This window comes from Peromyscus leucopus, chromosome 8a (genome assembly GCF_004664715.2).
Source record: "Peromyscus leucopus breed LL Stock chromosome 8a, UCI_PerLeu_2.1, whole genome shotgun sequence".
NCBI lineage: Eukaryota > Metazoa > Chordata > Mammalia > Rodentia > Cricetidae > Peromyscus > Peromyscus leucopus.
Window position 1 is genome coordinate 5,747,383 of NC_051085.1, and position 23,578 is coordinate 5,770,960.

General features: G+C 42.5%; 1 protein-coding gene across 2 annotated transcripts in view; it reads right to left on the bottom strand.

Moving 5' to 3' along the window:
• The window catches only part of Pdss2 (decaprenyl diphosphate synthase subunit 2), a 229,523-nt gene that overhangs the window by 81,962 nt on the left and 123,983 nt on the right, over positions 1-23,578 (bottom strand). For both annotated transcript variants that reach the window (XM_028894931.2, XM_028894930.2), the window contains exon 4: positions 1,170-1,244. In XM_028894931.2, the coding sequence (XP_028750764.1) occupies positions 1,170-1,244 (75 nt within the window). The remainder of the gene's footprint in view (positions 1-1,169; positions 1,245-23,578) is intronic.

Sequence of the window (23,578 nt, forward strand, 5' to 3'; positions counted from 1 at the left end):
GCAGGCAAATCATTTAAAAGGTCACTTGCTTAGCTGCCATCATCTTCACACTTCCGTTGAGTAGGCCAGATCATTTGCTATCACCCTTCAGTCACAGACAGAGCGCCACTCTTGTCTTTGAAAAACCTTGCAAAGAGGCTCGCTGTGCTCTACATCTTGTGAGGTCCCCACACACCCACATGCTGCTTAGGTGAGGTCAGCTATGCCTCTTGGGGATAGTGCTCCCCTGAATCAAATGCTAGCAATGCCCACGGTACAAACTTCTTCACATTTACTAACCACTGTTGTAACTTTCCAGAGTTCGTTACTTCAGATTAAAAAAACGTCTTTTAAATCTAAGTTGCTCATGCCCTGTTTCACTTCTAGTAAAATCTGACTTTATTTTTTTTCAAGTGGACGTGTTAATGCTTAGGATGTGCACACACATGTATTTTTTTCTAGTTTGCAGTGAGTGAAATCTGCTAACACAGGCGTTAAGGACGTTAGAATAACGAGCCATTGAGAGGACTCCCTTCTAACAGCAGGTATCACAGTAAATGACGGTGCCGGGCAACGGAGCATGCACCTCATATCTAATTCCCACTGAAATGAAGTAACTGCATTTCAAGGAAATAAAACCTAACCTTTCTTGAGATGACCTGTTAAGTGAGTCAAAAAGCCCTAATTCTGAACCTATAAAATTAATCAAAACAATCCAAGTGTGCAATGGTCCTAGTTTCTATCACAGAGAGTCTAATAACGCGGTAAATTCTGGACCTTGGATAGAAAGCCGCTTTGCTCTCCTGCCCGCCCTTCCTGCCAGCCAAGCCGGAGCGCACAGACACAGGGCCTTCTTTCTCTGGGCCCAGCCCCTCCGCACAAACGCTCCTTCCTGCCAGCTGCCCTTCCGACTGCTACCTGCCAGCCAGCAGTGCCCTGGTGTCGCCCGGCTGCTGCAGACTGAACAGATTGGGGTTCCAGCCAGAGGAGAGGAGGTTGCACTAATTGGCTAAAGCTGCCATGTACCGAGCGTATGGCCATGAATTTGTAGCCAAAACACTAACCCCCCCCCCCCCCCAAAAAAATCACAGAGTTTAAACATGAAACAAGAATGAAATGTTTGTTGTCTGCCCCTGGCTCTGCAGCAGCACTTTTACCTAACACTTGACAACAAGCCTGCAATTCTGTACCTTGGCCGAAGTAGAGTTTTCCTGGTATACTCCGTGTACCAAGTCCTTAAGAGCACTTGTTAAAAGTTCCACAACCTAAAAGACAAGAAGAAAAAAAAATTGAAAGAACAATTCAAATGTGTAGCTCTTTTTTTTTTTTTTTTTTTTAAACTTCAGGAGGCTTGGTCATGATGCAGGATTTGTGTTTGACAAAAAAACTGGAGTTATGTGCAAAGATTCTGGCAAATGGATTGCCCACCTGGACATTAAGGCTGTGATCCAACTTTTTTCTCGTCATAATTCAAGCAAAAAGAAAATCTTATAAGCATAGCATTTCACCAATAAACATGAAAATCCAGTAGCTACCATTTTGAACCTAATTTTAAATTTCACATAATGAATGGACTATTAGCTCAATTTCTTTTCTGGATGTTTATTTCTGTCAAGTGGATACTTTTCCAGTAGCCTATTCTGGGAACCATTACAATGCTAATTCTCATACTTAATTCTGAGAGAACACACAACAGTAAGAAAACGGCTCCCCTTTTACATGTCTGTTCTACTGCACTTAAAACACACGGAGCGGGACGTGGCACTCCCCAGGCAAAGCGGGCAGATCTCTGTGAGTTCAAGGCCATCCTGGACTATGTGTAGTCCAAATTACAAAATGGCCGGCGCTATGAGAAAGACCCTGTTCTCAGAAAAACCCAACTGTTGTGGAGTATTTACCAGAGAAGACGCCTGGACACGGGTTTAAGACAATAGAAAGTTTTCATTAGTCGGCTGGTGACTACACGGAATGTCTGGGATTCCTGAAAGCCCCAAGCCTTTCTCAGGGTATGCTTTTAAGCACAAAAATCAAGTCCTCAGTTGGCATACTCAGTTACCAAGAACAGGCAGCCGGAGCACAACCACAGAAGCCAATAGCAAGGTTGGTGGATTCAGAGACTTTCACAACTCTGGACTTGCGTGGGTCAGGCCCTCGTTTCAGTTTTGGCAGGTGGTGCCGTCTATGTGTTCAGTTTACAACCTGAACAACGGTACTGCCATCCTGGAGTCAGGTGTGCTAAGGTCCCGGAGCTTACTAAGTCTGGGCCTGGCACACCAACAACAATAAAAAATGCACTATGGGTGTATTTGTATAGGACCCTGGGTCAAATATACCACAAACACTGAAAATTTTGACAGAACTCTAAATATTGAGAGCAAATTTATTATTTGGCCAACTACAAGAAAATAAACAAAGAAACAAACCTAAGCAAATCAGAGGTGTTGAACCTGTTTGTGAATCAAGCAGAAAACAGGAAGTGGTCTCTTTGTAAGTGTTCACATGAAGCATCTTCATTCAAGATGCTCACATAGCTGGATAACTGGTGATGTTCAATGCAGCCATTTCAAACAGTTCTTCAAGGCTGCCCCACCCTCTCCTCCCCGGTCTTCACACTGGTCTATTTAACTTCCTATGCTACAGCAGCCTGTATCTGGTTTCTACTCTTGGCTTCCTAAAATTCAGCTCAGTTCTGATTGAATTAAAGGATTTGGTTTCAGCTTTTATCATAGCTGTAATTGAAGTAAGCCAAGGGATACACACTCAAACATGAAGATACTTTAATTTCAGATACCTCGTATTTAATAAGCATTTTCTTAGAGGCAAGTGACATCGATTTGAAGACTTGCTTTAAAATTTTAACACATGAACATTTAGCTCTATTTACATTCATACTGCATACTGCTACTGATATGGAAATTTTGCTGATTAAAGGCAGTTTTTTTTTTTCTATCTCTGCACTCAAGCTAATTTGTGAGACCCACAGTCTCCCCCTCTTCTTCAAACCACATTGTCCTTTAGGAAACTAAATACTTAAGGAATATTATAGCTATATAAGCTACAGAGGAACTGGAAGCACAATGATCCTACAATACTACCAGATGTGCTGAGTTATTTAAGTGGGGAACAGAGAAAAATGAATGGATGTTTTTCCCCTGAAAGTATCAGATAAGCCCTATTCCCAAATCCAGAAGGATTGAATATCGCCAATAGGTCTAGGAAAGACTGTAACTAAACACACAGCATCAGATTGGATTACAGTTTATACAAGCAACATCCCAAGATCTCCTTGATGGCTGGACACATAATACAGATCAATCATTCGCTAAGAGATGCCATGGTTCTGAAACAGTCGGAGCTTGAGAGTAGCACTGGTAACATGAAGAGGGATTTACCAGAGAAAGTCCAGCGTGGACTTGTGGAAATGATGGCATGAGCTTTTAACAGCAGATCTGGCTCTGGATGACCTGAAATTTCCCCCTGAAATTCCAGACGAGGCAAAAGCAACAAAAGCATGTTGTTCTGACTCTTTTCTCTTAACACAATTGTTATGTTCATAGTTGACTAATGAACTATACTTATAGCTGGCTGTATCTGAACATATACCTCTAGCTATGGCAACCAGAAAAGAGAAACAAAAGGGATAGCATGAAAAACCGGAACAGCCTAAAGGAGTTGACTGTATCCTAGGCTAACGTGTCCACTGTACATGTAAAATGTCTTTTCATAGCCTGGAATGTTCATTTAAATAATCATAACAAAGAAAAATGAATTTAATTTTCAACCTGCTTTAAAACTGCAAATATTTATATAAAGAACTCATTCATAATGCAGTAAATTCATTTAACATTTGTTTGTTCCAGTACTGGTTGGAACTCACTATGTGGGCTAGGCTGGCCTTGAACTTAAAGAGATCTTCCTGTCTCTGCCTTTGGAGTGCTGGAATTATAGGCATGCCTGGTTCAGACTCTTAAAAAAAAAAAAAAACCAAAAAACCAAAAAACACCAAACCTCAAACCAAACCCCATTTTATTTATGAGCACGTGTGTGCTTGCTCGTCTGTATGCGCACCACATGCTTACATGTGTCCATGGAGCCAGAAGAGGGTCTCCTGGGACTGGAGTTACAAGCAGCTCACAGTTGCCTGATGTGGGTGCGGGACCAAATTCAGATCCCCTGCAAGAACAATGAACGGTCTTAACCACTGGGCCATCTCTTCCACCCCAACTTCAGGTTCTTGGGAAATAACTTCCCATCCAAGGTGCTTGTGGCGGGCTGTCAGGAGTGGCTCGGTGTGCAGAGCTGCCAGGCTGCCAGGAAGTTCAATCCCCAAGACCCACGCGGTGGGAAGGAAGTCAGTGATCCCACAGTGGTCCTCTGACCACCACATGCGCACTCGGGGTGTGATTTAAAGTAATGTTAGAGGGGTGTGTGTTATGTGTGCATAATTAAACACGGTGTTAAGAGCTAGTGAAGATAATGGCACCCGGAGGGGAATCTAGGACCTCAACTCCAGACCTTCTAAGACTTCCTCTCCAGGCTCCCTGGTGCTCCAGACAAGAACAACCTTGAGAAATATTCAGGGAGCTTCTTCTTCAGATCCAGGGAAAAGCAAAGTGTCTCAAGTGGAGCCCCTGGCAGCCCAAGGGGAAGAGAACAGAGCAGACACCAAGGGTGAGAACATCCTCGTTCTGGTCCAGGGCTGGCCACGGATTTCTGTTGTGAGACTTAAGGTGGATCAATTCTACTTCTGGTTTCCTTAAAATGTAAGATGAAGGAGGGGTTCAGAAGAGGGTTTGTGAGGGTTCTCTGTAGCTTGAAAATTCTACCAGAAATACGAATCTCAGCCAGGTGTAGTGGCACATGCCTTTAATCCTAGCAGTTGAAAGGCAGATCTCTGAGTTTGAGGCCAGCCTGGTCTACAGAGTTGAGTTCCAGGACAGTCAGGGCTACACAGAGAAATCCTGTCTGGAAAAACCAAAGGAGGGGAAAAAGCCAAACTCAGAATTTGTAATTAGGCAGGACACCAGCAGGCTTTCACACCGCTGTGAGGCAAAATCCTTGACAGTAACAGCCTCAGGAAGGGGAGAGCTGGGGCTCGTGGCCGCAGACGGTCTAGTTCACAAGAAGGAACCATGGCTGTGGGACACATGGCAGGAGAGCGTTTATGCCACCGTCGTCAGGAAGCAGCCAGCGAGAGCAGACCCGCAAGAGCTAACCAAATCCCTACTTCCTTTAGCTAGGCCCCACTTCTTCAGGTTTCCAAAATGTCCCAAATTAATGCCACCAGCCAAAGGCCAAGTGTCTCCATGATGCTTGGGGACATTGCTGACTTAAACCATAACAGCAAATAAACAGGGAAAAACTTTTATATATGAACATGGAAGGAATACCTCCTAATTTGATTACTACATACATATTTTTAAAAACATCCTCTCCTCTACACTGTATATTTTTGAGGGTTTAAATTTTATTTTACTTTTATAATTTTTTATTTTTGAAACTGTAATATAGTTACATCATCCCCTCCCTCCTTCCCTTTCTTCTCTTCAGCCCTCCCATGTACCTCCATGCTCTCTCTCAAATTCATGACCTCTTTTTCTTAGAATATTCTCACTCTCTCCCCTAAATATATAAATGTGACCTGCCAAGTTTCTATAATGTTGTATGTATATAACTTCAAGGTGGACCACTTCCCACTGCATACCATTAGGGGTGAGCTCTACCTGGAAAGGACTAGTTCTTCCATTCTTAGAGTCCTGAGGGCCTGTAGCTCTTTTTCTGGTGGTGTGGCTCCATGCAGTCGCCTCGTCCCATATCAGCATGCTGAGTGGGACCGTCCTTGTTCAGGGTTTGTTCCTATGCTATACTTTTGTCTACCAGCCTGTCATGGACCTTACCCTCTGTGGTTTTCTTCTTCTCTTTTTGCTGCTACTGGGGACTGACCCAGGGCTTCATTTATGTAGGACACTCTACCATGAGCTACGTTTGAGCCTTCCTTCCACTTTATCTCGAGGAAGAGTTTCACTAAGCTGCCCAGGCTGCTCTTGAACTCACTCTGGCCCAGGCAGGCCTTGAAACTGTGATCCTCCTGCTTCAGCTTCCTGAGTAGCTGGGACTGTAGGCCACACCACCAGATTCATCTGACATTCTGATTCCCTTCTCTGTGGAATTTTCTGGACGCATCTCTCTTGGTTCTAAGGCATGAAGAATGACAATAAAACCATTTCCACTGGGAACTATTATGACTCATGGCCTACCTTGATAGTGGGCAGCAGACAGAAGCTGTAGTTGAGTCAAGGAAGGATGCCATGGCTGGGACTGGGGCTGGGACTGGGCCCGGAGCTTCGTGGTGCGGTGCTCGCTTAGTAGATGCAAGGCCCTGGGCATCTCGAGGAAAACCCAAACCAAACCAAAGCAAAAGAAACAATGCTGAGTCCTGAAAACTCTAATAAACTGTCTCCACAAAGAATGGAAATTGAGAAAGTAGATAGTGGTAAGAGAAAAGCAACAGCCTCTCCCCTAGGAAAAAGGGTTCTTGTATCACTATGTAAAGATGTCTGTAAAATATTCATAATCAAAAAAGGCTGGCGATAAAACAGAATAATCTGATAGGTGTTTTTAATGCATAATGAGGCCAGTCTGTTTGCGTTTTATACACAAAGAAAAAGTCTGAAAGGAAAAGAGAAAAAGGGAAAATGATAATGTAAAAGTGAGAGACTAGAAAATTTTTAATTAAAAATTTCCAGTCTTTCTAAATCACTCATATTTAAAATGGCTAAATTTACAACTGCTTAAACAGATCACATATTATAATCCCACCCCCTTTTCATTATGCTGCTTTTGGGACTGGGTAAAACAGTAAGTTTTCCCCCTTGGGAGAGGGCCAGCATATTCTGTTTTTATTCTCCGAGGGGCTCCAACTGAGTTACATCCACAACTGATTTACAGGATATTGTCAGTCAGTAGTCTCTAGACTAGCCAAAATAAGATCAGTAAGTGCTGCTAAGTATTCTGTGTGGACAAGCCATGCCTTTCTCAATAAACGTGATTCAGGAGTCCCGTCAGCCAGCAACTGACAGATGGACTCAATTCAAGAATGCCAGGGATGTTTAGTCAGTGTACCAGACCAGTGTGGATTAAAAGCTAAAGCAAACTATAACTAAATCTTTAGGGGAAAGATGACTATAAACTTGTGTGGCGGCTGTAGGGCTCAAGGGGTTGAGCTGATGCAAAAGGCCAAAGTTGAAGGTCATCTTAGGGGACTTAGAAACAAAACACCAGGAAACTGTCATATCCTTTTTTTTTTTTTTTTTTTTTTTTTTAAGACAGCTTCTATGTAGCCCTGGCAGTCCTGAAACTCTCTACATAGACCAGGCTGGCCTTGAACTCATAGACATCCACTTGCCTCTGCCTCCTGAGGGCTGAGATTAAAACTGTGCTCTGGCCTGGCTTTTAAACATTTTAAGAAAAACAAAATATGGTTTTAGCATAAATACAGGCCATTCATATTATCAGGAAAATATAGAATTACGGGGGGGGGGGGGGACGGACGGACGGACGGACGAAGGACGGACTAGAGAGACAGCTCAGTGGTTAAAAGGACTCGTGGTTCTTGCAGAGGATCTAGATTTGGCTCCCAGCACCCACATGGCAATTTACAACCATCTGTAACTCCTGCTCCAGGGGATCCAACAACCTCTTCAGGCCTCTGAGGGTGCCAGGCACACATGTGGTACACAGAAAATAAAAATAAACACATCTTAAAAAGAGAAAAGGAAAGGAATAGCGATAGAATTAGAGGAAGCTTAGGGTATCAGAGCAGTGGGGATCGTTCTTAGTTCTCTCAGCACAAATGAAGCACAGGGCGTGTGAGAGACTAAGCAAAAGGTGGGAAGACGCGCATTCCAGCGTGAGGCTGCGAGGGCCTGGGTAAGTGTAGCTTTCTCCCATAGAGACTGATGATACCATTAGTGTCTGTAAGGGCCTTTACCATTTACAAACTGGGTTCAAACACCTTGTCTTGTTTCAGGTGGATTCAGTCCCCAGTGCTCAGCTAGAGCTTCCAGGCTGGCAGGCAGCGGTAACTATGGCCAAATTAGGGGTGCAGTCTACTCAGCCACCAGCTGGGCACGGAGAGCCCAGCTGAGCCAGCCCCATTCTGCATGATTACTATAAATGAGTGGCTTTGATCTAGCCATGCTGCAGTCTCTGAAAGAAGGCTGTCCACGCCATCCCCAGACCAGGACCAGGCTTCCTGAAGTCACCGAGGAAAGCTCTACACACCAAACACAGCACTAACCAGAAGTTCTGGAGGAAGGCTGTGTGAAGGCAGGCTTTTCAACGCTGCCAGGCGTGGAAGGAAGGCCTTGTGTTTCTGTGGGAGGGCGACAATCTGTTCTGCTGAGCTAAGTTCTGGCTAAGGAGGGACAGCAGGGAAAGATGGCACGGCCATCAGGACAGGTGCAGCAAAAACGCTGCAAATTGATAATCTTCACCTTTAATTTAGAGCAGCTGATGCAATGCTTAATAAACTACTGGTGACATGGGTTTTGGAAAACTTCAGTTAACTAAATGACAGTACAAAATCATAATATATACAACTTGAAATAGACCCATAAGCTCAAGAAGATAGAGTACAAAGTGCTGAGATTCCATTCTGTATCAGCTAGTGTACTCGCTGCATAAATGCTTGTTGATAACTTACAATATGGCTGGCACTGTACTAAAAAACTAGTCTCATTAAGTCACAATTCCTTTAATAAGGATCAGCAAGAAGGCTCATGGGCAAAGGTGCTTGCCACCAAGCCTGACAGCCTGATTTCAATCCTGAATGTCCATAGGGTGCAAGTGTAACCAGCTTGGCAGATGAGATGCTTGTGTGGCCAACATGCACCACCACGCCTTTAATTCTAGCACTGAGGAGGAGGCAGGTGGATCTCTGAGTATGAGGGTAGCTGGTCTACACAATTAATTTCAGGACAGCCAGGGCTACACAGTAGAGAGAGAGAGAGAGAGAGAGAGAGAGAGAGAGAGAGAGAGAGAGAGAGAGAGAGAGAGGGAGAGAGAGACAGAGAGAGACAGAGAGAGACAGAGAGAGAGAGAATGAAAGAGAGAGAGAATGAAAGAGAGAGAGAGAGAGAGAGAGAGAGAGAGAGAGAGAGAGAGAGAGAGAGAGAGAGAATGAGAGAGAATTCAGTCTCTCAAACAATGGGCCCCACAGAAATGAGAATCTACCCAGGTATTTCAGGCTGGAAGAAGAAAAAGGCCAGAGGAGGAACCTGTCTCCCAGAAAGAGATTTTCCACAGTTCCAATGACTTGCCAGACCACCTTACAGGAGAGATGGTGGTTTGTCTATCTTACAGGACAGATGGAAGCCCAGACAACGGTGGGTTAAGGGTGGGCAGGATCACACCTTCACTGTGACTGTCTAGATGGTCATGTCTTTGGCTCTCTGTTTAAACTTTGATCACAACTCCAGAAGATGGACTTGGGGTGTTTGCTTGATCTCGTTTTTCCCTCTTCCCAATGTGGTCACTAAATAAATCTCCCTTTTTTTGCTGTCTTCTTTTAATTTGGCTTATTGAAGATAGGTAGCTGGACCTGTATTGTAGCACAGACTGTGACCCTCAAGTTCAATAACATAAGGGGAGAAATGACCCTGCAAGTAAGTTGTCCTTCCACACATTCGTACATGTGTGGACGTCATGCACACAGTGTGGAAGTCATGTACACAGTGGTACATGTCCTCCGAGACCCCCCAAGTAAATAAAAACTTAAAAATTCCTTTAACTAAGTGGCATCCTTAAAGAGGTTTGTGGTTCAAACACCACTGTGGGACTGTTCGGTCTCAGGAAGCCCATACATCCAGAAATGAGCTCAAGCTGGACTGTAGGACTGCTGGAAGTTTTATCAAAGCCTCAGGAACTTGTGAAACTGGTTCCCACCCACCAAAAGGAGTCATTTCCCTTATGTCTGGCAGAAGGGACCTATGGCTACCTGGGGTGGCTATCAGCACACCAAAACTCCTGTGACCTCCAGGCTCCCTCAGTCTCTACTTACAAGCACTTGTTAGACATTCAAAGTCCACCCTAGCCTCCTGACCCGGTCCTCCTATAACTACGCATCCTCCTGAGAGCTCAGCTACCCTTGCTGTTCTCTCTCCCTACGCTCATTCTCTATCTCCTGCTTTCTGATCATCTCCACTCTTCAGTCCCTCCACAGACAGGCATGGCCATGCCCAGGCTATTTCCTTCTCTCTGCTTTGGATTCTTCTAGATGTCTCTGGATAGTTTCTCTCTTATTCACAATAAAAACCTTTCCCTCATAAGGGAGTGGTCAGGGGCCATGCTTAAATGAATTCTAATATGCAACTTTATCACATCTGACATACTCTGTAATATATTCAACGGACACATCCTTTGTCTAGATCACTAAGACAGATACACACAGATGTGCTTTAAGCCCTCAGCTCATCCAGGTAATTTCTCTGGGTCTCATTTTACCTATCTAGGATTACCAACAACCAGCTCCATGTTCAGACGTGTCTACATTTACATCAGATCTGCATTCACAACTGTAGTTTCTATTTTGTCTGAGATAGGGTCTCATGACTTTGTAGCACAGGATGGCTTCAAACTTGTGACAATTGTCCTGTATCAAGCTTTTACAGATATGAGCCACCACCTCCAGCTGCATTTAAAAATTAACAACTGTAAACACAGCTAGTTTGTTAGCTAAAATCTTAAAAAAAAAAACAAAAAAAAAGCAATCCAAAAAAATTGCTACTTTTTGAATAAAGGTAATTTTTTGCCATTGACCACTGATTATTTACCACTGACCAAAGCCAAGTAATCACCAATTTAAATGCCAAATTGTCTCCTGAAAAAATGCAGATAATTTTAAAACCTTAAAAATTTGTGTAAAAAAGGGAAAAATGAGATGCTCGTGGAAAAGTTGTCTGGCTAGAACAGGTGCTGAGACTTGAAATACTACAAAAGAAAACGAGGCAGTTCCGACACCGTGATGGCAGTCACTGTCTCCGTTCTACTCTCCACTTCTCCAACACGGGAACTGCTGAAGATGGAGTCCACTGTAGCTGGGATGCCACACTCAGCGCTTTGTATCCTCCGGGCACTGTCACAGTTAGGCTGAACTTGAAAAGAATGTGACTACTATTTCAGTGATTTGCCTGTTTTCTTTAACGGGGCTGACAATATCCATGTTGCTTACAGTGTCTCACCCAGGGATTCTCAAGGTGGCCGCTGAAAGATGGCGGAGTGCGGCCTTGCACACGTTGCTTTCAACGTTTTTAAAAGTGCAACCTCACAATAAGGCCTACACATACATCCTGTGTGCACTTACACAGCTCAGTTGTTAGTTCCCTTTCTAATTGGGCCACACTGGAAGGCAGACATTTGCAATTCCACAAGAGTCCTAGGTTTGTACAGTAAAAGGAGGTCTGGAAATACAAGCACGATTTGTACACTAAAATCCACACAGCTTGTCCAAAACTATACCTGTATTTTTCCCAGACACCTGTACAGCTCTTCAAAAACCTAGGATTCAAGAACTCCAACAGTGTGTTCTTCTCGGACTGTACTCCAAAAATTAGGGAATTCTCCCTTCCATGTCAAAGAAAATGACATGGTAGAAGTTTGGGGCTGGTTGCATCATACTCTGGGCTAGTCTGTGGTCAGAAACTCTTCAGACTATTGAGATACACAATAAGCATTTTCTTGGAGGAGTGGTAGATTGAACACAGCATCCTGTGCAGGCTAAGCCATACATATCCTCTATTACAATTGGCTTTTTATTGTTTGTTTGTTTTTGTTTTATTTTGTTTGTTGAAACAGGATTTTGCTATGCAATCCATTGGCTTGGCTGGTCTGGAGCAGACCTGTAGGCCAGACTAGCTTCTAAGCTCCCAAACTACAAAAGCAGGAAGGTCACTGGAGTTGAGGAGGTTGAAGAGATGAGGATTCACGAACAGAAAAGACACACTTTATTCACACAGACCATTAGGCAGACTTGCAGGCACATGGTAGTACATGAAGACCACACACAGACACACACACAGACTGGTGAAGGCAAAAGCAAGGGCTCACACCTCTGGCCTCATGGCCACATCTATACAAAGCCCACAGAAAAGTGTCATTCTGCCATCGTTACATAACAGACGCTGTCACTGCTTGCCTTAAGGTTCCCTGGAAAGCAGGTGTCAGCCATCTTTTCCTGATTCATAGCTTCCCAAGATGCCCACCATTAGCCATCTTGGTCCAAACTGTATGTCCACATCAGTGTCATGTTGTCTAAACATGTACTCTGGCTCTGTGCTCCCCAAACCCAGTTCTCAAGTACTGGGACTGCAAGTGTGTGCCCACATGCCATTTATAATCTGCTTCCCTCTTCCCACCCATAATGTCAACATAGTTTACTAGGGAGTGATGATAAGGGACGCAAACAGGCAGTGGCCAAAGGACCAACGCAGAGGAACACTGTTGCAGGACATGTGATCACTGTGAACCCTGAGACTGTGTTAGTTACTGGAAAAACCTGTTTCTAGTTGTGGTGTGGCTCAGCCCTAGCACACATCTTTAATCCAAGAGCTTTCTGCTTGAATATTGTAAATAGGATTAAATAAAGTCAACCACAGGTCAAGAGGCGGAGCAAGCAACCAGTTGACAGGAAGTGAGCATAGGATTATTATGGGAGCTAAGAGCATGGATAGAGAGACACACAGGAAGTGAAAGGGAGGAACATTCAATTCGAAGAGTCTTGTTTGAGATGGCATAGGAGGAAGAGGAGGCTTCTGGGATGCTGGCTGAGGAGGAAGGTCAGCTGGGTGCTTTCTCTGCCTCTCTGAGCTAGTAGGCTTTTACCCCAACATCTGGCTCCCGAGTCTTTATTGGTAAAATCAAATGATTAAGATTTTGTTAAAAACAACAGAAAATACTTTCTCAGCATGAGAGTGGACAATGGCTTGAGAGACCAAAATGGCTTTTAAATTATATCTTCACTGCTTAGCATAATGCACATAAAATATTTTATTGTGTGCAAACACCGCTCTAATATGTGAATTAGTTGCATGAAATCCTAACTATTTCACAAATAAATCTGAAGTTATCACTTTGCTGCATCATCATCTCAGAAATTTATATTTGCCTATTACCATATGTATTTTAAAGTATTCAGACAATGAAGTCACTTAAGTTTCTCCACACTCACCTACCGGGAAGAGTAAACTCAATGAACTGCACTGTTGTTAGAATCCTGTAATATGTTTGAAATTCTTCACATCTGGGACATATCTGAAAGACTTTGGGTTCTCTAAGTATGACTGACTTTATTAACTTGAGTGTTTGGTTGTATTCACATACTATGCCATCTCCATGCCAGGATCAAGCTCTACATTGCCAGTTTTGACTCTTTCCTACAACTCTCAGAATTAGAGTATCAGAACTGTCGAGAATCCAGAAGACAGACATGACGTTGCCTTGCCTTTATAGATAAAACAACAACTGAAAACAAAAACTGCGCTTGCTTATTAACTACTTTCCTAAAGTTCTCTACGAAGTCTCCTTGATACTGTAGTAGAATGTTTAGTTCTCTATGAAGTCTCCTTGGTACTGTAGTAGAATGTTTAGTCCACTACTTACGAGTTAATAGTTAAGGTGCTACAAATCCCAGGATTGATAAGTAGTCTGCAGAAAAAGATGGCTGACTTGAACTTCAAATTCTGAGAGGGTTAAACAGCTAATTGAAGAAATGAAGGAGAATAAAGAGAGGAAGAGAAGGATGGGTGGGGTAAGAGAAAGGGAACACAGCTTGAGCTGAGGATCGAGCTCAGTTGTCTAGTGCTCACCTAGCAAGTAGGAAGCCCTTCGCTGCTGCTGCTGCTGCTGTTGCTGTTGATTTTGTTTGTTTGTTTGTTTGTTTTTCAAGATAGGGATTTTCTGTGTAGCCCTGACTTTCCTGGAACTCAACTCTGTAGACCAGGCTGGCCAAAAACTCAGAGATCCACCTGCCTTTGGGTGCTGGGATTAAAGAAGTGTGCCACCATGTTTTGTTTTTAAAGACTGGGTCTCTATTATGTAGCTCTGGCTGGCCTCAAACTGAAGATTTGTCTGCTTCTGCCACCAAAGTGCTGGAATTAAAAACATATACCACCACATTGGGCAAAGCCTTGGATCTGATCCACAGGGTCAGATATACTGCATAAACTGGGATTATATACTATAATCCCAGCACTTGAGACCCTGCCTTAAACAACAGCAGCAGCAACAACAAACCCAAAGCCAAAGTTCACACTTCACGCTTTTTTCTGCTTTGTTGTATCATACTTCACCCCTATAAAACAGGTACGTACTACATGATGTTTGGTGCTTCCTAATCTCCTGTTGACTATTGTGACCCCAGAACAAAGGCAATTAAAGAGAAACAGCTGGGTGGGATGACATAAATCTAAAATCTCAATACTTAGGAGGATGAGACAGGAGGATGGCAAGTTTGAGAGTAGTCTAGGCCACACAGCAAGACCACAGGAGAGAAATGAAAAAAAGACAAAACTGTATGAATAGCAACAAATAATCATCCTTGGCACAGCCATACTTTCTAACAACCCCACTTTAATGTTTTCACAGTTACAGCATCAGAACCGACCTTGGGGTCAGGCATTGTCAGCTAATGACCTGTTGGACTAACGGCCTTAAGCTTTGCCTTGGGCACACAACTCCAGCAGGTCATTAGCTGCCAGAAGGGCTCTCTCCCCAGTCACTATTGCTAAATAAATAAAATCTGCTCCTGGGCTTAGGATCTATAAGCCAACTTTGGCTGGTAGTGATTTTTTTTTCCTTGAGTGTTTCCAACTCTAATAGTGTTAAGAAAATGATGGAAATGCTAAAACAAAATTTATACCACTACAACCGAGCTATTAATGAAAAGTGGCCTCAGTTGATCCTCTGACTCTCTTTGGAGTTCTTTTTCATGGTGTTAGAATAGAGCAGGTATCTGATTACAAACGTACCATGGTTTGCAAGTGCACCTGCATGTCAGTTGTCTGGAGCCCGAGCCACACTTTCTAACAAAACTAAGTTAGAAAGAGGTGGCCTACAAAAGCCTGGTTACTTCATACCATTAGGAATGCCATCATCTTGTAATTAAAAAAGAATGACTAGAAAACAAAACTCTTATAATATTTAAAATTAAATAAAGTCTGTGTGTGGGGAACCAAACAAGCATTTGTTAAATTGTCTTTAAATATTGGCTTAGTAAAAGGATGAGGATGAGGGTATATACACTTATTGTATTTCGGGATTATTTCATTTTTAAATATCACCCCCTCTCCATTTTAAAATTTTGAGATAGGGTCTCATGCAGACCAGGATGGTTATATTGTTCAAACTTGTTATATAATGCACAATGCCCTTAATCCCATGATCTCCTGCTTCTACCTCCCAAGTATGAGGATTACAGTCATGCATTACCATGCTTTGATTTTTTTTTCTTTTACAATTTATTTAGCTTTCATAGTGCTAGAGGGTGGTACTCATGTACTACTGGAGGAGAAAAGTATTTATCATTCTCCCAAGCTGTGAAACCTGTAAGTTACAATAACAACTGGCTTGAAGAGAAATGCAGACTGGCGCGATAGCGATATAAATGTTACGTGAGTAACCATTGACTTTCTGATTGGCTCTAAGACCCACTCCATGAGATGGAACCCATTCCTGGCACTGTTATCAGGGTCAAGAACTTGTGGCTAGATAGTTCATAGGCCCTAGGGGAGAACCTACTACTATTACACTGTTAAAAGGGCATAGTATTGTAATGACTACTAATGCCTTATTGCTATACTCACAGATCAGTACATTTCCCAACCCTCATCAGAAAAGCTTCTTCTTGTAGTAGGTGGCAATTAACATAGAGACAATCAACTAGTCGGCATACAGAATATATGCAACTGTGGAGTGCTCAGCCCTAAATGTGATGTATATATCGTAACTCTTCCCTCAAGACTCGAAACTTCAGGGAATAGGAGGTGGAAAGATTATCAAGAGCCAGACAAAGATGATTTCAAGGAAACAGTATTTTCCAGATATAACAGAGAAGTCACACATAGGAACACATGGTGTTTTGACGGCATGGGTAATCCAGACAAAATCCTAGCATAGATGGTGGGCAAGGTGGGCACAGAATCCCACCACTAGCTGAGGGATTGGCATTTGAAAACTATTGGAAGTGGAAGCATTAGCTTCCTTCAAAGCTGGTAGGTCAACCATACTCCAGGCCAGGCCCCACACCCACAAGTGATCAAGCAAAACAAACTGGACTTGATGTGGGGCAGGGGACACACCCCGACGTTGGGTGGGTAAGCAGGTGAAGAAGGAAGATATGGGAAGAGAACTGGATGGGGGATAGACATGCTAAAAATATATTGTAAGAAATTCTCAAAAAATGGATTTCTCAAAGAATGTAAAAAATATTTAAAAAATCAAATCAAGTGTCAGGCAAGACGGCAAACATTTTTAATTCTAGCATTTGGGATGTAGAGCCAATTTTTTTTTTACTTATTAATACTGTGTGTGTGCATGATGTAGAAGATAGGTGTATGAGTACGTGTACATGTATGGTGCATGTGTGGAAGCCAGAGGACAACTTTACAGAATTAGTTCATGGATCCTGGGGATTAAACTGTCAAACCTCTTGACCTGCTGAGTCATCCCACTGACCCTCTTGACCTGCTGAGTCACCTCACTGACCCTCTTGACCTGCTGAGTCACCTCACTGGCCCTCTTGACCTGCTGAGTCATCTCACTGACCCTCTTGACCTGCTGAGTCATCTCACTGACCCTCTTGACCTGCTGAGTCAGCTCACTGACCCTCTTGACCTGCTGAGTCATCCCACTGACCCTCTTGACCTGCTGAGTCATCCCACTGACCCTCTTGACCTGCTGAGTCAGCTCACTGCCCTCTTGACCTGCTGAGTCATCCCACTGACCCTCTTGACCTGCTGAGTCAGCTCACTGGCCCTCTTGACCTGCTGAGTCAGCTCACTGGCCCTCTTGACCTGCTGAGTCATCCCACTGACCCTCTTGACCTGCTGAGTCATCCCACTGACCCTCTTGACCTGCTGAGTCATCTCACTGGCCCTCTTGACCTGCTGAGTCATCCCACTGACCCTCTTGACCTGCTGAGTCAGCTCACTGGCCCTCTTGACCTGCTGAGTCATCTCACTGACCCTCTTGACCTGCTGAGTCATCCCATTGACCCTCTTGACCTGCTGAGTCATCTCACTGGCCCTCTTGACCTGCTGAGTCATCCACTGACCCTCTTGACCTGCTGAGTCATCCCACTGACCCTCTTGACCTGCTGAGTCATCTCACTGGCCCTCTTGACCTGCTGAGTCATCCCACTGACCCTCTTGACCTGCTGAGTCATCTCACTGGCCCTCTTGACCTGCTGAGTCATCCCACTGACCCTCTTGACCTGCTGAGTCATCCCACTGACCCTCTTGACCTGCTGAGTCATCTCACTGGCTCTCTTTAACTGCTGAGTCAGTTCACTGGCCCTCTTTACTTTGGTGATTTACAACTCCAAGAAAAGGTTCTTAGCTCATATTTTTCTCTCAAAAGGGTAGGAAAAGTCAAAGAAAAAAGTGAATATCTTAGGTGAAATAATAAATAAGAGAAGGAAAGCTGTATTCATTTCACAGACTGGCTGAGGTGAAATGAACTGAGGTCTAAGATACAAAGATGGATACCATGTACCAGCCTGTGGGATGAAGAAAGGATGGAGGGTGTGAGAGATACTAGATGGGGAAGCTAAAGATGCTGAGAACAGACAGAGCTGTTCATTAATTGTTCATGAACTCCCAACTCAGGAAGTTTCTAGGCAAGATGGTTATAAGGCACCATAGTTAGGAACAAGTCAACTTTGAAAATAGCTTCTTCTGCCCCATAGCTTCAAACAATTTATACCAATGAAAATGGAAGGAGGCAAAGCTGATTTCATAAAAAGGACTTCTAGAAAATAGAGAGTGGGAATTATAAAAAACAGAGGTAGCTAAATGTGAAAGATCACTGTACCTGAACTTGGTGGTATAGGCCTGCAATACCAGCTGGAATTGGTAGGTGGAAGCAAAAGAATCTGGAATTTAAGTCACCCTTGATTACAAAGGGAGTTCAAGGTTAGCCCCTGCTACATGCAACTGTGTCTAAAAAAAACAAGAAAAAGATTACTGTAGCCAGTGCCGCCAACCAGAGTGTGGACTCAGCTCAACACGTTTCAAAAGTTGTACTTTGTAGAATGCAGGGATTTTGTTTTGTTTTCTAGGGGTGTTTTTGAACTCACGCTTTTTGCCTCTTCTATTTTGTTGCCAGGTTTCCAGATTGTCAGACCGTGAAAGAAACATTCACTTTACATGATGGCAGGTGCTTGCTCTGCCAAAGAAATACTATATAGTATTACATTGTTTTCACTAAAGGTTTTAATGAGATACTACATTTTAAAGGACATTAGTTTTCTTTCTAGTTTTTTACTATACTTTACTTATACTAATAGTATGTTACTTTAAAAGCCAAGGAAGCAGACTTAGAAAATGAAGTCTATTTAATATGTATCTGTTAGCAAATGATAAGGAAAGAGCAGAAGACAATAGTTTGTTTTGGAATTCTGAAGTATTTGCATGATGGTATTTTGAATGTTCTATTTAACTGACATAGAGGCGGCCTCTCATTGTTACAATATTTAACAGTCTGCTTTCCTTTGCACTGATTTCCTCTGGCCATGAATACCTAGACACAAGTGGGTTACATGCAGGGCAGAACATTAATCTTGTCAAACTGAAGAGGCTTAAGATATTAACACAATAATTGCTGAGTGTGTGGTGGCACATGCCTATAATTCTCAGTAGGTGGAGACAGGAGGATCAAGAATTCAAGGTCAATCTCAGCTGCAAAGCAAGTTTGAGGAGAGCATGGACTACATGAGACTATGTCTCACCAAAGCCTCACCCCCAAACAAATTATTTCTATAAGTAAAATACACTAGTAAAGGTATAAATGCACGTTACCATAATAATGCCACTTTAGGCCTCTGGTCCCGAATGCTGGGGACAAAGCCTAGGGCCTGCAAGTACTCTCTACCACTGACCTAGATCTCCAACCTCAGAAGTGCCTATATTAATTATAGATGACGGGGAAGGGAACCCTGCAGTTCATATAACATAGCATGGTTTTAGAGTCCACCTTTGATACAAATTAGAAGGCAAAATGAGTGACAACAGACAGGACAAACAAACAACAACCCCAATGGCAGCCTGTTTATGTAAAATACATGGGCGAGGAGTGGCCTGGCCAGTCAAGCATCGCCACGCAAAGATGAAGGCTTGTTCTCCAGCACCCATGGAAAATTCCAGTGTGGCAGAGCATTCCCGTAACCCCAGCACAGGGGAGGTAGAGAGAGGAGGCTGCCCAACCCCCACAGTCAAGATTCAGTGGGAGACCCTGCCTCAAAAACCCCGAGTGTTGGCCAGACATGGTGGTGCATGCTTTTAATCCCAGCATTCAGGAGGCAGAGCCAGGCAGTTCTCTGTGGGTATGAGGCCAACCTATTTTATATAGCAAATTCTCGGTCAGCCAAGGATACAGTGAGCTCTGCACTTAGATAGATAGATAGATAGATACATAGATAGATAGATAGATAGATAGATAGATAGACAGATAGATAGATAGATAGATAAATAATCAGGTGGCGAGCAATTGAGGAAGAACTTGACATTGACATTTGGACTTTACAAGTGTACGCATATGCCATTCTTCTCACACCCACATGCACACACACCTAAATAAATGCATACATACACACAAAAAATATACAATACACACAAATATATATAATACACATACATAAATATATAAAAGAGATTTATATGCATAAATTGAACATATTTACACAAATTTCTCCCTGTAAACAGCATATTTATGCCTGTAGGAAGACAAAATTAACATAAGGAGATATATCACTCTGTAAGGAGTACATCTGTGCTGCCAGTTATTTAGAACTCTAAGTCACTAATGCTTAATGGGACAGTCCCCAACAGTGACATCATAACAGTGCTCTTGGGTGTCAGACAAGATCAGGCTGACTCCCAGTCTCTCATCTCAATGAAAATGATTTTGGAGGCGGGGGATGCAACAGGAGCTTATTTCTTTAAATGTTAGGCTGATCACTATAAAGTAAGGACTCTCTCTCTCTCTCTCTCTCTCTCTCTCTCTCTCTCTCTCTCTCACACACACACACACACACACACACACACACACACACACACACACACAGAATGGCAAATAGCAATTCCTAAATACAACAGTCTTATTCGCACTTTGGCATAATCTTAAAATAGACATCAAGTCCATATAAATCCTGAAGAAAACCTGTAACGGTAAGTTATAGCAGCTGAGAGATGGTTCAGCAGTTTAGAGCTCTTACTGCTCTTGCAGAGGGCCCAGGTTCAGTTCCTGCACCCACAAGGTAGCTCATAACCACTGTAACTCCAGTTCTAGGGAGAACTGATGGCCTCTTCTCATCTCCAAGGGCTCTTGCATGTATGTGGCACATACACACTCACATAATTTCACACACTACACATTACATTTTTTAAGTCTTTAAATTATAAATTATAATAATGTTTCTATTTTATGATCCTCCCTCTAATTACTATGTCTATGTGATAACTTGATGCTCAAAAGCAAGAAGTTTAGATTCAGGAATGAGCACATGATCAGAGCATTATAGCATATTCTACATGAGCAACTATATCAATGGCGTGAGGAAACTTATGGCTTCGAAGCCTGAGGTCTTTTAGTCCAGGTCTTTTATATAATGAAGTACTAAAATAAAAAGTTCCATAATTGAATGAATGAAAACCCAATCATTAATTTTTAAAGTCATTCTTGAATTCAAAATCTTGTTAACTTGTATTTTTGACTCTATCTATAATAGTAAGAAGACTACTGCCTCAGGATTAATATACCAATTTCTATATTCAGGAATATTTAAAAACCTAAGTGTTACCTATGGCAATTACCTAGAAGACCCCTAATATCTTTGGGAAGAGCCGAAGGGAGACTAATTGACTTTGCTAATTTTACCCTTGGCAATTATAAAACAGCTCTGAATTTCATCTGACTGCAGAAACCTTCAGCTAACGGTCTATCCCTGGAGGGGCAGAGAAACATACCATGTAGCTTGTACACAAACCCACGAGCAGAAGAAAATCGGAAACTGGTAGACGGAATAAGCCATAAAACACTAAAACCGCTGCAAACATGACAACTTTATCATCAAATTAAGTATATATACCCTCAAAAAAAAAAAAAAAGGCTGTCACTGTGAAAAACAGTGACATATTATAAACAAATTCTGTATCACATTCTGCCTGATCCCTCATTACTGTAGTATCTATTTATTTTGTCTTTATTGACAATTTTTTCTTATAAAAGGAAATTAAAACATTAAATAGAATCTAAGTATACCATGATAGTAATCCTTGTTAGAGGTAAGTCTTGTTTAATAAAATAGGTCCTCTGCTATAAGATATTCATATTCCTTTAAGTACTATTCTGAGGAAAACAGAAGCAAGCGTTTCACTGAAGGGCTGGTTCTGACTCTGGGGAGGTGCTTTGTCAAAGAGAACTCTTGACTTCACACACTCCATTTCCCCTTCCTGTCTCTGCAGTTCCAAATACCGTTCAACAATTTGGACCTCACCTATCATGATCAATGAGGGCTGTGAGAAGCCTCGAGTTGGAGATTAATCACGGATTGCCATGGTACTCTAGTTCTTTCATAGAAAATGAGCTGGTGAAGCATCTTTTGGAACGGAACCTGCAGAACCTTTAGAGACCCTTTAAAGAACAAGGCTAAGAAGACCCATGTGTGAAATAAACAGGAGGGATGCACAGGAAAAAGGCTTAAGTTGCCATAACCATAAAACTCAGAAAGAAACCTATAGTAGTCTAAAAAGGAATTTTTTGCTGGAGGTGCTTAATACAATGCAAATGTGAAGGAGTGGTGTACGCAGAGGCTGTGGAGGTACGGGGTTCCCAAAGGGAGGGATCCTGGTCATTCTTATTTCTTGGGCAACTACTGTTGGACATGTTGAGGTTTCTTTTTTCTTTTTACTGGCCTTCTCTTTGTAAATCAAGCAGTGCTACTGAAATCCGGTGCCTAATGGAGCAGATGGTGGAGGTCTTAGGATCTGGAACACATATAGTGATGCCTTTGAATGCTAAACACCAAGAGCAGATTTCACAGGCTGTGAATCTGATTTGATTTTGATGGTAATAAAATTCCCATTTTCACTGAATTCAAACCACAGTGACTGACACAAGCTAGTTCAGGAAAAAGAATGCTTTAAATATTATTCCCACAAAGGGAAGTAGTTAATCAATTATTTGTTTACATCATTATGGCATGACTGTACTTTCAGACAAAGGCACCTCTGCTCTTTTGTAATACAGCAAAAGTAGCTGGGATAACACTCACTGGTGCTGTGCTTGACAGTCATGGACCCTGGGTTCATCCCAGTTGCAGAATAGCAGAAAGTAAATTCAAACTGTCAACGGAAGGAAAACAAAGAGAATTTCCGGAAAGCATTGAGCCTTAGTTTCTTTTCTAAGGTAAGAACATATTGAGGCTAATTCTCAAAATACAGAACTAGGTACAATTAAGTGATAGATCTAGAATATTTCCTCCCTTGGGTCTTTGGGTCTAATCCATTGTGGCCACTGTTTATGCCTACAGGTTATCCTGTGCCCAATGCACCCAAAAACTACCAAACTTTCACATGTGGAAGCGTTCCCTTCTCCAAGTAAGGCCATGCTCCTCATAGACCACAGCAGTCTGGTAGAAAGGCAAGAGAGATCATGGGGTCAGTGACTCCCAGGGACAGTTAGACTCACTTTTGCTTCAACATGTGGATTCCATTGATAAAATCAATAAGACCCAACCAAGTACATGTACAAAGAGGAGAGAAGTCTGAGGTCAGGCAAGCAAGCTAGCTCAACAGGGAGGAGATCTGAGAGTCTTAATCTGTTTCATGCAAGTAATTCCTTTTTCCCATGTGGGTAGGAAAGAGATGTTCAGCACTCTCCTACTGTATTCTCCTTTCAAAGCAGTGGATCTAGCTCATGAAATAGTGCAAAACCATGATGGAAATGTCAGGCAGAATGGGACTAGCTCTCAGCATCTCTCAAGGCACATTCTTAGCCTCCTCCCCTGAGAGGGTGACCAGGCCACTAAATTCTGGCCAAGAAGATATATGCAGAAGGAGCATAAGACCTCTGAGAAATGTTTTAATGTGTAGACATTGCATTATCCACACAAAAGTGTGAAGATAGCTAAAATATGTCATTTTCTGAAACAAGTACTTAGTAACAATTGACTTTTTTATATTGGTAGACTCAAGTGGACACTTTAAAAAAATAATTTAGAAAGAAATTAAAATAACATATATTCATCTATATAAAAATAAGAACTTTAAAATAATGATTATCTGAATACTAAAATATAACAAATAGAAGAGGCTAGAGAGAGCTCAGT